General features: G+C 41.6%; 1 protein-coding gene across 1 annotated transcript in view; it reads right to left on the bottom strand.

The window, feature by feature from the left end:
• Positions 1-14,659, bottom strand: part of LOC109890791 (kinesin heavy chain) — a 138,063-nt gene that overhangs the window by 26,664 nt on the left and 96,740 nt on the right. Inside the window, exons 22-24 of the mRNA XM_031824700.1 lie at positions 9,565-9,625; positions 8,638-8,709; positions 4,598-4,702 (exon numbers count right to left, since the gene is read on the bottom strand). Of these exons, the coding sequence (XP_031680560.1) occupies positions 4,598-4,702; positions 8,638-8,709; positions 9,565-9,625 (238 nt within the window). The remainder of the gene's footprint in view (positions 1-4,597; positions 4,703-8,637; positions 8,710-9,564; positions 9,626-14,659) is intronic.

Consider the following 14,659-nt stretch of genomic DNA (forward strand, 5'->3'; position numbering starts at 1 on the left):
CCAATACTGCCATCTATTGGTAAACATAAATATACCAGGTGACTACAAGGGCAATGGTGAGATCTTTAAGGGTGCAGTGACACATCCATAACCTGAGCGGAAACCAGATACTATAGACATCAAGAAAGCCAATCAGATGATTATTGACAAGTTTTTCCAACACTTTTGATAAACAGGGTAAAATAGAAATTGGCCTATAACAGTTAGGATCAGATTGATCTCCCCTTTAAATAAAGGATGCACCGTGGCTGCCTTCCAAGCAATGGGAACCTGCCCAGAGAGGAGAGACAGGTTGAAATGGTCAGGTATAGGCTTGGCGATGATAGGGTCACCACACACGAAGTTCCCTCTCAGGAAATAAAAGCTATTTTGAATTTTAAATGTCACTGGTGAAATTCTTGGGGTCTTTGGAAGATCATTAAAAAAACAATAACATGAGGTAGTCTTGAAAACCTGACCCTAGGCAAGTGATTAATGTCTGGTTTCAATTACTCTTTAGGCAACTTCTATAAGTGAAAGACAATTGTTGCGGGGTAGGTTCTCTTCAGACAGACAACTCTCCCAACAAATCATGAGGCAGACAATGTCAGAACGTCGAAATTCAAAAACTAAGTTTGCAGGCAAAACCTTTGCAATGGTTTTAGTGAATGTACACAATGCAAACTAGCCACATGCGAAATGCTCTAATTCAAAATAACCTCTGTGATCTATCTTGCTAGCTACTATTTTGTATTTTATTCAAGCAGATAAGGTAGTGTAGTTGTTCCTCTATGCCAAACTGATATTCTATTACATACAGACACTTTTAAGCCAGAGCATTTGAACATTTTGGAAGCTAGAGAGACTAGCATAACAGCTCAGTTAGAGTTGAGCCAACTATCTACATATATATTTTTATATTCTTTAGGTTCACAATACTCAATGTGGAAACTTTTATTTTTCTAATCACACTTTCTGCCATTATGTCAGACATGTTGGATACAGTGATGGGCCAGTGATGGGCCACTCCCCAGCACATGTTGCCCTCCTTCTCCTGGTCCTCCTGTCTGTTGCTTCAGTTGGGGCATAGCCCCCATGCACATCCTCAAGACCCCTATCACAGGGGTCGCCCCACAAACCCCCCTACTAAACCCTTCCATCCTAACGAGCCCCCGCTCTACCTTACATATCTTAATGCTGTAGGGGCTGGACAGCTCATGGCACACCACCCTGGGATGCATCCCAGGCAGAACGGGACAGAGAGAGAGACAGGGACAGACAGTGGGACAGGGATTTAGAAGGGCGGTACGGTGCCGGTGGGATTGTCTCTCTATGGTAATCTTACCAGGAGGGCAACTCTTCCAAGTCTTGTGGTGCACCACTCGCACCACTCAGCGCAAGAGAGAGGTGAGAGGGTCTACAGACGGGACAGCCTGGGCTCCAGAGGCCGCGGCAGACACCGTAACCACCACTCACACAACCACAGCAGCTACCACAGTTTGTGAATAGCACGAGGTAAAATGAGACGTGAATATCAGTGACAAAAAAATTGCCCTAAAGGTTTGCCATGGTATTGTGATACAACTAGGTATTGTGATACTTTGGTTTGGTATTGTTTTGTGGGTAATATTTAGCATTGTATCAAAATAAATTATAAATTATTTCATATGGGTTTAGCCACATTTGGGTTTAGCCACATTTCAGGTGAACCCCGGGTCTATTTTGATACATGTAAAATGTTTGCAATCATCTGTTTCAGTGTTCATGCGTTTAGTGACAGCACTTTCAATTTCACACCAATTTTAGACAATGGTGTTTGCAATAACCTGTTTCAGTGTTTATATGGAGTTTTACTAGGTCTGTTTGTACCTGTTAGTAGCTGTTACGTTTGGACTGACCCCTTTTTAACAAGACAGGTCCCCCAGACATTTTGCAGGGAGTTTTCCACTTTGTCTCTCACATTCTAAACGGGGTAAATGACAGTACTTCCAATTTACACCAATTACAGACAAGGGCATATTGAGTATTTTGTTATTTTACAAGAAATAGTATTTTGTACAAGCTAACATCCAGTTACTTTTTTCGTAAGTGGGTAAGATAACAATAAACATGAAAAGTTGTTAACATTAAATAATCTGTCATGATACTTGATAGTTAATGTGTTTAATGCATGCACCAAAAAATGATGCCTCAGTTATGATCTCCAAATGCTCAGACATGGCTGCTCCTGTATTGAGTGCATTCGGAAAGTATTCAGACCTCTTTTATCCAAAAGAGATAACTTTTTTTTAAATTACTTTTAGAATAAGGCTGTAATGTAACAAAATGCACACAATACCCCATATTGACAAAGCAAAAATAGTTTTTTAGAAATGTTTGCAAAAAAAATGAAATATCACATTTACATAAGTATTCAGACCCTTTACTCTACTTTGTTAAAGCACCTTTAGCAGCGATTACAGCCTCAAGTCTTCTTGGGTATGGCGCTACAATCTTGGGACACCTGTATTTGGACAATTTCTCCCATTCTTCTCTGCAGATCCTCTCAAGCTCTGCTGGGTTGGATGGGGAGCGTTGCTGCACAGCTATGTTCAGGTCTCTTCAGAGATGTTGGATTGGGTTCAAGTCCGGCGTCTGGCTGGGCCACTGAAGGACATTCAGAGACTTGTCCCGAAGCCACTCCTGCGTTGTCTTGGCTGTGTGCATAGGGTTGTTGTCCTGTTGTTAGGTGAACCTTCACCCCAGTCTGAGATCCTGAGCGCTCTGGAGCAGGTTTTCATCAATGATTTATTTGTACTTTGCTCTGTTCATCTTTCCCTCGATCCTGACTAGTCTCCCAGTCCATGCATCTGAAAAACATCCCTGCAACATGATACTAACACCACCATGGATACACCTGAGCTCAATTTCGAGTGTGGTTCCTACCGTGAAGCACGGAGTTCCAGATACAGCCCTGCCATTAGTTGAAGGCAGCCAATCCAATAGTTTCAGAAAAGTAGTCACTTCTTGAGATCTGTATTAAAATATTTAGTTTAAGTAGTTGCGTTCTCAGATCTGAATTCAAATAGTTTAAAAAAGTTGTAACTTTCTGAGATCTGTGTTCAAATGGTTTTAAAGTTTTAATTTTGTATTGTCCTCCAGGAAAAATGTTTCTTTCCACAAAGCATAGTTAACTATAGTTATCCCAGGTCTGGTGTGTGTGCCAGTCAGCAGGTAAATCTACCAAATGAAAGTGTGTGTGTGTATATGCGAAAGCATGTTCCTGTGTGTGTGCACGCACTGTGTGCGTGTCCATTCGACCCAGTCTGTAGAGCCACCTCTATGTATTTACAGCAGCAGCAGTATAAGTAACAGTACATTTCCTGCTGCTGTGTTTTTAGAGGGACTTTTATCTGGTTCTGTAGTACAGGGTGATTGATGTAGCTGGCTCTACAGTACTTAGTACCCAGAGGAGAGCAATGGCACAGCCAGGACAAAAATAATTTGTTTTGTCCCTTTTGTCCCTCTCCTACTTATTCTGCTCTCTTTGAATTCCCCTCATTCTCTCACTGGTGCTCGAACACTAAGTCATAGGTGCACTTTTAGAAAAAAAGGTGCTAAGTAGAACCATTCAGGGTTCTTCGGGTTTGTCCCCATTGGGGAACCCTTTTTGTTGCTGGGTAGGACCCTTTGCGGAGGAGTTCTATCTATAAACCTATATGTAGGGTTCTTCAAAGAACCCCCTGTATATGGTTCTACCTAGAACCCTCTATGAAGAATCATTTTATAATCTAAAACATTCTTCCTCGAATTGTCTATGAAGGGTTCTACCGAGAACGCTTTTATCTTTGGAGGGTTCTTCATAGAACAGGTAGAACCCACCAACCTTATACTGAGACCTCAATCATCTAAACTGGATCAACCAACAAGTGCAATAAATCCAATTACTAACAGATTGGATTAGTTTAGAAATCTGTATGTTATTTATGTTTGTGTAGCATAAAATTTATCAACCAATCAATGTACATGCGAAAACACATATTACAGTAAAACAAACAATTCAGAAAATTTCCCGGCAAATGATAATGCTGGGAATTATGCTGCGCGACTCGGGAGGCCCATGTAGAACCCTTCCTGCCTTCCAAAGAATCCTTCTTGCCTTTCAAATAACTATTTTTTCCAAAAACAATGTTAAAGGTTCTAGGTAGAACCCGTTGACTTACAAAGAACCCTTGTCTTCCAAAAAGGGTTCTTCTGATCAGAACAGTTATTGGTAGAACACTATCCCTCCTCAAATAACCTGTTTGGAACACTTTTCCTAAGAGTGTGTGTATGGAATAGAAATGGGCTTTGAAGTTTTTATGCAGGCTAAAACTAGGGCCAGGGCCTGTATTCAGAGTCTGAAAGAAGGTCCCTGCTGTTCTTATATAATCTAATTCATTATGAAACCAGGGGGCCAATGTATCTTTGCATATCAGAGTAAGACTGCTGATCTAGGATCAGGTCCACCTGTCCATATTATCTTATTCATTATTTTATTATAATGTTATTCAATTAATCACTATTTCAGCACTCCTCCTGAGACTTTGTCAAGAGTCCAGGCCGCTCTGCTCCACACACAACACATTCATCCACCTACCTGTTTGTGAACTTTTGTAAGCTGGTCCAGGTTGTTCTCAAGAAAGGAAATCTTCTGCTTCTGGTGGCTACATCCCCCGCTATCATCTGGCTCCATCTCTGAATGCTGCAGCGGGAAGAAACAGAGAGAGACAGAGAGAGAGAGAGAGAAACAGACAGAGAGAGAGAGAGAGAGAGAGAGAGAGAGAGAGAGAAACAGACAGAGAGAGAGAGAGAGAGAGAGAGACAGAGAGACAGACAGACAGAGACAGAGACAGAGAGAAGGAGATAAAGAGAAAGAAAGAGAATTTGGTTAAGATCACACTAGATATAATTAACTATTAAATCATTTAGATTAATGGTCCCCAACCGGTCGATGGAACCTAGGCATTCCTAGTCGGTCACCAGACGACCTCCACTCATCACTGTCAAACGCTCCCTGAAACACTTCAGCGAGCAGGCCATTCTAAATCGACCTGGCCAGGGTATCCTGGAAGGATATTGATCTCCTCCCATCAGTAGAGGATGCCTGTTTTTTTTAAATGCCTTCCTAACCATCTTAAATAAGCATGCCCCATTCAAGACATTTAGAACCAGGAACAGATATAGCCCTTGGTTCTCCCCAGACCTGACAGCCCTTAACCAACACAAAAACATCCTATGGCGTTCTGCATTAGCATCGAACAGCCCCCGTGATATGTAGCTATTCAGGGAAGCTAGAAACCATTATACACAGGCAGTTAGAAAAGCCAAGGCTAGCTTTTTCAAGCAGAAATTTGCTTCCTGCAACACTAACTCAAAAAAGTTCTGGGACACTGTAAAGTCCATGGAGAATAAGAACACCTCCTCCCAGCTGCCCACTGCACTGAAGATAGGAAACACTGTCACCACTGATAGATCCACCATAATTGAGAATTTCAATAAGCATTTTTCTACAGCTGGCCATGCTTTCCACCTGGCTACCCCTACCCCGGTCAACAGCACTGCACCCCCCACAGCAACTCGCCCAAGCCTTCCCCATTTCTCCTTCTCCCAAATCCAGTCAGCTGATGTTCTGAAAGAGCTGCAAAATTTGGACCCCTAAAAAACAACCGGGCTAGACAATCTGGACCCTTTCTTTCTAAAATTATCTGCCGAAATTGTTGCCACCCCTATTACTAGCCTGTTCAACCTCTCTTTCGTGTCGTCTGAGATTCCCAAAGATTGGAATGCAGCTGCGGTCATCCCCCTCTTCAAAGGGGGGGGGGGGAACACTCTTGACCCAAACTGCTACAGACGTATATCTATCCTACCCTGCCTTTCTAAGGTTTTCGAAAGCCAAGTGAACAAACAGATTACCGACCATTTCGAATCTCACCATACCCTCTCTGCTATGCAATCTGGTTTCAGAGCTGGTCATGGGTGCACCTCAGTCACGCTCAAGGTCCTAAGAGATATCTTAACCGCCATCGATAAGAAACATTATTGTGCAGCCGTATTCATTTATCGACTCTGTCAATCACCACATCATTATCGGCAGACTCGACAGCCTTGGTTTCTCAAATGATTGCCTCGCCTGGTTCCCTAAGTACTTCTCTGATAGAGTTCAGTGTGTCAAATCGGAGGGTCTGTTGTCCGGACCTCTGGCACCTGCCCGCCTGTCTAACATCACTACTCTGGACGGCTCTGACTTAGAATATGTGGACAACTACAAATACCTTGATGTCTGGTTAGACTATAAACTCTCCTTCCAGACCCACATCAAACATCTCCAATCCAAAGTTACATCTAGAATTGGCTTCCTATTTCGCAACAAAGCATCCTTCAGTCATGCTGCCAAACATACCCTTGTAAAACTGACCATCCTACCAATGCTCGACTTTGGCGATGTCATTTACAAAATAGCCTCCAATACCCTACTCAACAAATTGGATGCAGTCTATCACAGTGCCCCATATACTACCCACCATTGCGACCTGTACGCTCTCGTTGGCTGGCTCGCCAAACCCACTGGCTCCATGTCATCTACAAGACCCTGCTAGGTAAAGTCCCCCCTTATCTCAGCTCGCTGGTCACCATAGCATCACCCACCTGTAGCACACACTCCAGCAGGTATATCTCTCTGGTCACCCCCGAAACCAATTATTTCTTTGGCTGCCTCTCCTTCCAGTTCTCTGCTGCCAATGACTGGAACGAACTACAAAAATCTCTGAAACTGGAAACACTTATCTCCCTCACTAGCTTTAAGCATGAGCTGTCAGAGCAGCTCACAGATTACTGCACCTGTACATAGCCCACCTATAATTTAGCCCAAACAACTACATCTTTCCCTACTGTATTTATTTTTATTTTATTTATTTATTTATTCATTTTGCCCCTTTGTACCCCATTATTTTTTATCTCTACTTTGCACATTCTTCCACTGCAAATCTACCATTCCAGTGTTTTACTTGCTATATTGTATTTACTTTGCCACCATGGTCCTTTTCCCTTATCTCACCTCATTTGCTCACATTGTATATAGACTTGTTTGTACTGTATTAGTGACTGTATGTTTGTTTTACTCCATGTGTAACTCTGTGTCGTTGTATGTGTCGAACTGCTTTGCTTTATCTTGTCCAGGTCGCAATTGTAAATGAGAACTTGTTCTCAACTTGCAGACCTGGTTAAATAAAGGTTAAATAAAAAATCCCCTCAGACTGATCATCAGATGCAGGCCATCAGTCCAGTAACAACAACAAAAGCTACCATCAGTCCAGTAATTTAAAAAAATATATGAATATGTTCACATAGCTATGCCTCACAAGTACATTGAACAAAAATCTAAACGCAACATGTAAAGTGTTGGTCTCATGTTTCATGGGCTGAAATAAAAGATCCCAGGAAATGTCCAGATGCACAAAAAGCTTTTTTCTCTAAAATGTCCTGCACAAATTTGTTTACATCCCTGTTAGCGAGCATTTCTCCTTTTCCAAGATAATCCATCCACCTGACAGGTGTGGCATATCAAGAAGCTGATTAAACAGCATGATCATTACACAGGTGCACTTGGTGCTGGAGACAATAAACTCTAAAATGTGCAGCTTTGTCACACAACACAATGCCACAGATATCTAAAGATTCGAGGTGGCATGCAATTGGCATGCTGACTGCAGTAACGTCTACCAGAGCTGTTATCAGAGAATTTAATGTTAATTTCTCTACCATAAGTCGCCCCCGACATCGTTTTAGAGTATTTGGCAGTGTGTCCAACCGGCCGCACAACCGCAGACCGCGTGTGTGGCGTCGTGTGGGCGAGTGGTTTGCTGATGTCAACGTTGTGAACAGAGTGCCCCATGGTGGCAGTGGGGTTATGGTATGGGCAGGCATAAACTACGGACAATGAACACAATTGCATTTTATCGATGGCAATTTGAATGCACAGAAATTCCGTGATGAGATCCTGAGGCCCATTGTTGCGCCATTCATCCGCCGCCATCACCTCGTGTTTCAGCATAATAATGCACCGCCCCATGTTGCAAGGGTCTGTACACAATTCCTGGAAGCTGAAAATGTTCCAGTTTCCACCAATATCCAGCAACTTTGCAAAGACATTGAAGAGGAGTGCATACGCACTGTGACAAACATATGCTTATCTGTATTCCCAGTCATGTGAAATCCATTGATTACGGCCTAATGAATTAATGTCAATTGACATATTTTCTTATATGAACGGTAACTCAGTAAAATCTTTGAAATTGTTGCATGTTGCACTTACAGAATATTTTTGTTCAGAGTAATACAACAAATTATACAGTGTGATCATACACCTACAAAAAATGATATAATAAAAAAATGGTCTGTGGAGAACAACATTGACAGGGCATTTCAAGCTTAGCCAATATACAGAGATAATGTATTGGGCCTACTGCACAAACCTCATTGCTACAGAACTGTTTTTAACTGGTTAATATTGCATAACATAAGCTGACGTTTTTTTAAGTCATGTTTAAAAAAAAAAGCTGAGCGGTAGATCTTGCCTTGCATCTTCTACAGTCTTCCTCTCCCTCCTTTACTCCCTCTCTTCGTCCTTTACTCACTTACCCTTTTGACTCGAGTTGTGAGGTCTTGAACAAAAAGCTTCCGTAGGTTGTGCAGGGTCTGGAGTTCACGGGCCTGTGGAATAAAGAGAGAGAAGAGAGAGAAATAGAGTGAAAAGGAAAGTGGGAAGGAGGAAGGGATAGAGGCACGGCGGGTTGGAGAAAGAGAGGGATGTGAGAGGAGATATGGCAAGAGAAAAACAAGAGGTTTGCACAAAGAGTGGGCAAAGAGAGAGAAAGAGGAAGAGAGAGGAGGTGCATTAGTGAATCGTGATCAAATTCTCCTACAGTGGAATAAATTGAATGTCAGAGAGAGAGCGAAAGTGAGAGCGAGTGAGGGAGATACAGTGGGGCAAAAAAATATTTAGTCAGCCACCAACTGTGCAAGTTCTGCCACTTAAAAAGATGAGGCCTGTAATTTTCATCATAGGTACACTTCAACTATGACAGACAAAATTAGAAAAAAATTCCGGAAAATCACATTGTAGGGTTTTCAATGAATTTATTTGCAAATTATGGTGGAAAATAAGTATTTGGTCAATCACAAAAGTTTATCTCAATACTCAATCTCTTCACAAGGTTTTCACACACTGTTGGTGGTATTTTGGCCTATTCCTCCATGCAGATCTCCTCTAGAGCAGTGATGTTTTGGGGCTGTTGCTGGGCAACACGGACTTTCAACTCCCTCCAAAGATTTTCTATGGGGTTGAGATCTGGAGACTGGCTAGGCTACTCCAGGACCTGAAATGCTTCTTACGAAGCCACTCCTTCGTTGCCCAGGCGGTGTGTTTGGATTTTTTTTCTCATTTTGTCTGTCATAGTTGAAGTGTACCTATGATGAAATTACAGGCCTCTCTCATCTTTTTAAGTGGGAGCACTTGCACATTTGTTGGCTGACTAAATACTTTTTTGCCCCACTGTAGATACTCACCACAGTCTCTTCCAGTCCTTTAAGGTCCTGCTTAGACTGCTCGTGGCGCTCATGAAGAAATCTGGCAAAATGTGGAAGGAGCAAATAAATACAGTTCAAGTCAGAAGTTTACATACACCTTAAACAAATACATTTAATCTCAGTTTTCACAATTCCTGACATTTAATCCCAGAAAAAAATTCCCTGTGTTAGGTCAGTTTTTTTAAGAATGTGAAATGTCAGAATAATAGCAGTGAGAATTATTTCAGCTTTTATTTTTTTCCATGACATTCCCAGTGGGTCAGAAGTTTACGTACACTCAATTAGTATTTGGTAGCATTAGCTTTAAATTGTTTAACTTGGGTCAAACGTTTCAGGTAGCCTTCCACAAGCTTCCCACAATAAGTTGGGTGAATTTTGGCCCATTCCTCCTGACAGAGCTGGTGTAACTTAGTCAGGTTTTGCAGGCCTCCTTGCTCGCACACACTTTTTCAGTTCTGCCCACAAATCTTCTATGGGATTGAGGTCAGGGCTTTGTGATGGCCACTCCAATACCTTGACTTTGTTGTCCTTAAGCCATTTTGACTCAACTTTGGAAGTATGCTTGGGGTCCATTTGGAAGACCCATTTGCGACCAAGCTTTAACTTTAACTGATGTCTTGAGATGTCGCTGCAATATATTCACATAATTTTCCTACCTCATGATGCCATTAATTTTGTGAAGTGCACCAGCCCCTCCTGCAGCAAAGCACCCCACAATATGATGCTGCCATCCCCGTGCTTCACGGTTGGGATGTGTTCTTCGGCTTGCAAGCCTCCCCCTTTTTCCTCCATACATAATGATGGTCATTATGGCCAAACAGTTATATTTTTGTTTGATCAAACCAGAGGACATGTCTCCATAAGTATGATATTTTTCCCTATGTGCAGTTGCAAACCGTAGTCTGTATCTTTTATGGCATTTTGGAGCAGTGACTTCTTCCTTGCTGAGCGGCCTTTCAGGTTATGTCGATATAATTATTATGTTATAATATTATTATGTTATAATCTCCACCCGGCACAGCCAGAAGAGGACTGGCTACCCCACATAGCCTGGTTCCTCTCTAGGTTTCTTCCTAGGTTTTGGCCTTTCTAGGGAGTTTTTCCTAGCCACCGTGCTTCTACACCTGCATTGCTTGCTGTTTGGGGTTTTAGGCTGGGTTTCTGTACAGCACTTTGAGATATGAGCTGATGTACGAAGAGCTATATAAATACATTTGATTTGATTTGATTTGATATAGGACTTGTTTTACTGTGGATATAGATACTTTTGTACCGGTTTCCTCCAGCATCTTCACAAGGTCCTTTGCTGTTGTTCTGGTATTGATTTGCACATTTCGCATCAAAGTACGTTCATCTCTAGGAGACAGAACGCATATCCTTCCTGAGCAGTATAACGGCTGCATGGTCCCATGGTGTTAATACTTGCGTACTATTGTTTAAAAAGATGAACGTGGTACCTTCAGGCGTTTGGAAATTGCTCCCAAGGATGAACCAGACTTGTGGAGGTCTACACAAAAAATTCTGGGGCTGATTTCTTTTGACTTCCCCATGATGTCAAGAAAAGAGGGACTGAGTTTGAAGGTAGGCCTTGAAATACATCCACAGGTACACCTCCAATTGACTCAAATGATATCAATTAGCCTATCAGAAGCTTCTAAAGCCATGACATCATTTTCTGGAATTTTCCAAGCTGTTTAAAGGCACAGTCAACTAAGTGTTTGTACGCTTCTGACCCACTGGAATTGTGATACAGTGAATTATAAGTGAAATAATCTGTCTGTAAACAATCGTCGGAAAAATGTAAAACTCTGAAAAACTTGTGTCATGCACAAAGTAGATGTCCTAACTGACTTGCCAAAACTATAGTTTGTTAACAAGAAAGTTGTGGAGTGGTTGAAAAATGACTTTTAATGATTCCAACCTAAGTTTATGTAAACTTCTGACTTCAACTGTACGTATATCAATCACATTCAGTAGCACTGTACATTAATAGCGTAATTTTTGTGTGTGTTCATAGACAATATGTAATGTAGGTCAATGCATTATGAACACGAGTTTATGTTTTGGTTGCGACCACACAGTGTTTTTAAAGTGTGTTTATCCCAGAGCATGTTTTGTTTTCTTTGTTTGTTTGCTTGCTTGCGTGAGTGCATGCGTGCGTGCGACTCAGAGCATGTTCAGTCAGCTAAATGTTAAGGGTTCTTGGTGGTCTCATAATGGTAAATAAACAAACTTCTGGTCTCAATTCGCTCCCTACCCCCCTGGCCATAACCTTTCAATGTTTACTGATCTGAAAGGTGGAAGGAATGTGTTGGGAGCTCTGCAAATATCGAAGGATTAAGGGTATTTCCCTTGAGAGGTGCAGAGTGAACCAACTGGCTGCGGCAGGCGCCAACCGGTGTGCCCCATGGTGCTTTAGCGTCAGCGACGCTGCGTTCAAAGTTCAAGTAAATTGCACTCTGTGCTGCGGGCGGCTTGCCTATTTCAAGTGAAAGGCCTTTTAGGGCTAAGACTCTTAGAAAAAGGGTTATTTGTGGAGGGATAGGGTTCTATCAACAACCGTTTTCATCTGAAGAAACCTTTTTGCAAACCAAAAGTGTATTGTCTGTCTCACAGAAAATTGGCCAGTGTTACCTAGTGTTGATTCAGGAGGTGAATTAACTCTGTGAAAAGTTAAATTAACACTCAGTGGTGTAACCCCAAGTGTTGATGTTAACGAAAAAAGGGTTCCAAAAGGGTTATTTGCGGAGGGATAGGGTTCTACCAACAACCGTTTTGATTAGAATAAGTCTTCTTTGTAAGTCAAAGGGTTCGAACTAAAACATTTAACATCCTAAGAACTGTTTTTGGAAGAAAGTTATTTGAAAGGAAGTAAGGATTCTTTGGAAGGCCAGAAGGTTTCTACATAGAACCAAATATAATATTTCCCAGCATGATCTATAGCAGGGAGATTTTCTGAATTGTTTGTTTTACTGTAATATCTGTAGTTTTTATTGGATTATTAATTTTATGCTACACAAAGATAAATGACACAGTTTTCTAAATACAAATCAAATCAAATTGTATTTGTAATGTGCCGAATACAACAGGTGTAGACCTAAAAAGAGAGTAGCAGCAGCATAAAATGGGGGGGGGGGCAATGCAAATAGTCTGGGTAGCCATTTGATTAGCTGTTTAGGATTCTTATAGCTTGGGGGTAGAAGCTGTAAAGCTGTCTTTTGGACCTAGGCTTGGCACTCTGGTACCGCTTGCCATGCGGTAGCAGAGAGAACAGTCTTTGACTAGGGTGGCTGGAGTCTTTCACAGTTTTTAGGGCCTTCCTTATGGTAACTTCCTTATGCTAATCCAATCTGTTCATTTTCTAAACTAATCTAATCTGTTAGCAATTGGATGTGTTGCATCTGTTACTGAGATGGTTGGTCCAGTTTAGATGATTGAGGTAGTGTCAGTATTTAATCTTCCCTACCCTAGTAGTCATTCTGAATGCAGGTTGCGTGTGATTAACAATTCCACTTGTCGGCTGTCCTAACTCTTGCTGGATTCCAATAGGAATTACACATCACCTTGCAAACCAGCATAATGTGACTTGCTGGCTTGATGTAAACCAAGAGATTGCTAATACCACTGTTTTAGGTTATAACTAGGTTATAACTAAGCCCTATAACTATGTAATGTATTGCCGTAAATATTTACATTTTAAAAGGCAAAAAAGGAAGGTGGATTCTACCCGTTCTAGGAAGAATCCTCCAAAGACAAAATGGTTATTGGTAGAACCCTTCATAGAGGGTTCTAGGAAGAACCTTTCCTAGAGTGTTCAAGGCAGAACCATATACAGCACCAAAAAGGGGTCCCCTATGGGGACAAACCGAAGAACGCTGTATGGTTCTAGTTAGCAAAAAAAATTTAAGAGTGCACCTATGACTTAGTGTTAGCACACCAATGAGAGAGTGAGAGAAGTTCAACAGAGCAGAATATGTAGGAGAAGAAGAATAGGGACAAATCAAATTTTATTTGTCCTGGCTGTGCCGCTCGTCATTTCTATCCTCTGGGCATATTTTTTCTACGAGTGGAGTGCCAGCCTATTTTATTTCATTTATTTTTTATTTCACCTTTATTTAACCAGGTAGGCAAGTTGAGAACAAGTTCTCATTTACAATTGCGACATGGCCAAGATAAAGCAAAGCAGTTCGACACATACAACGACACAGAGTTACACATGGAGTAAAACAAACATACAGTCAATAATACAGTATAAACAAGTCTATATACGATGTGAGCAAATGAGGTGAGATAAGGGAGGTAAAGGTAAAAAAAAAGCCATGTTGGCAAAGTAAATACAATATAGCGAGTAAAACACTGGAATGGTAGATTTGCAGTGGAAGAATGTGCAAAGTAGAAATAAAAATAATGGGGTGCAAAGGAGCAAAATAAATACATAAATAAAATAAATACAGTAGGGAAAGAGGTAGTTGTTTGGGCTAAATTATAGGTGGGCTATGTACAGGTGCAGTAATCTGTGAGCTGCTCTGACAGTTGGTGCTTAAAGCTAGTGAGGGAGATAAGTGTTTCCAGTTTCAGAGATTTTTGTAGTTCGTTCCAGTCATTGGCAGCAGAGAACTGGAAGGAGAGGCGGCCAAATAAATAATTGGTTTTGGGGGTGACTAGAGAGATATACCTGCTGGAGCGTGTGCTACAGCTGGGTGATGCTATGGTGACCAGCGAGCTGAGATAAGGGGGGACTTTACCTAGCAGGGTCTTGTAGATGACATGGAGCCAGTGGGTTTGGCGACGAGTATGAAGCGAGGGCCAGCCAACGAGAGCGTACAGTTCGCAATGGTGGGTAGTATATGGGGCTTTGGTGACAAATTGGATTGCACTGTGATAGACTGCATCCAATTTGCTGAGTAGGGTATTGGAGGCTATTTTGTAAATGAAATCGCCGAAGTCGAGGATTGGTAGGATGGTCAGTTTTACAAGGGTATGTTTGGCAGCATGAGTGAAGGATGCTTTTTTGCGAAATAGGAAGCAAATTCTAGATTTAACTTCGGATTGGAGATGTTTGATGTGGGTCTGG

Source organism: Oncorhynchus kisutch, linkage group LG5 (genome assembly GCF_002021735.2).
Source record: "Oncorhynchus kisutch isolate 150728-3 linkage group LG5, Okis_V2, whole genome shotgun sequence".
Classification (NCBI taxonomy): domain Eukaryota; kingdom Metazoa; phylum Chordata; class Actinopteri; order Salmoniformes; family Salmonidae; genus Oncorhynchus; species Oncorhynchus kisutch.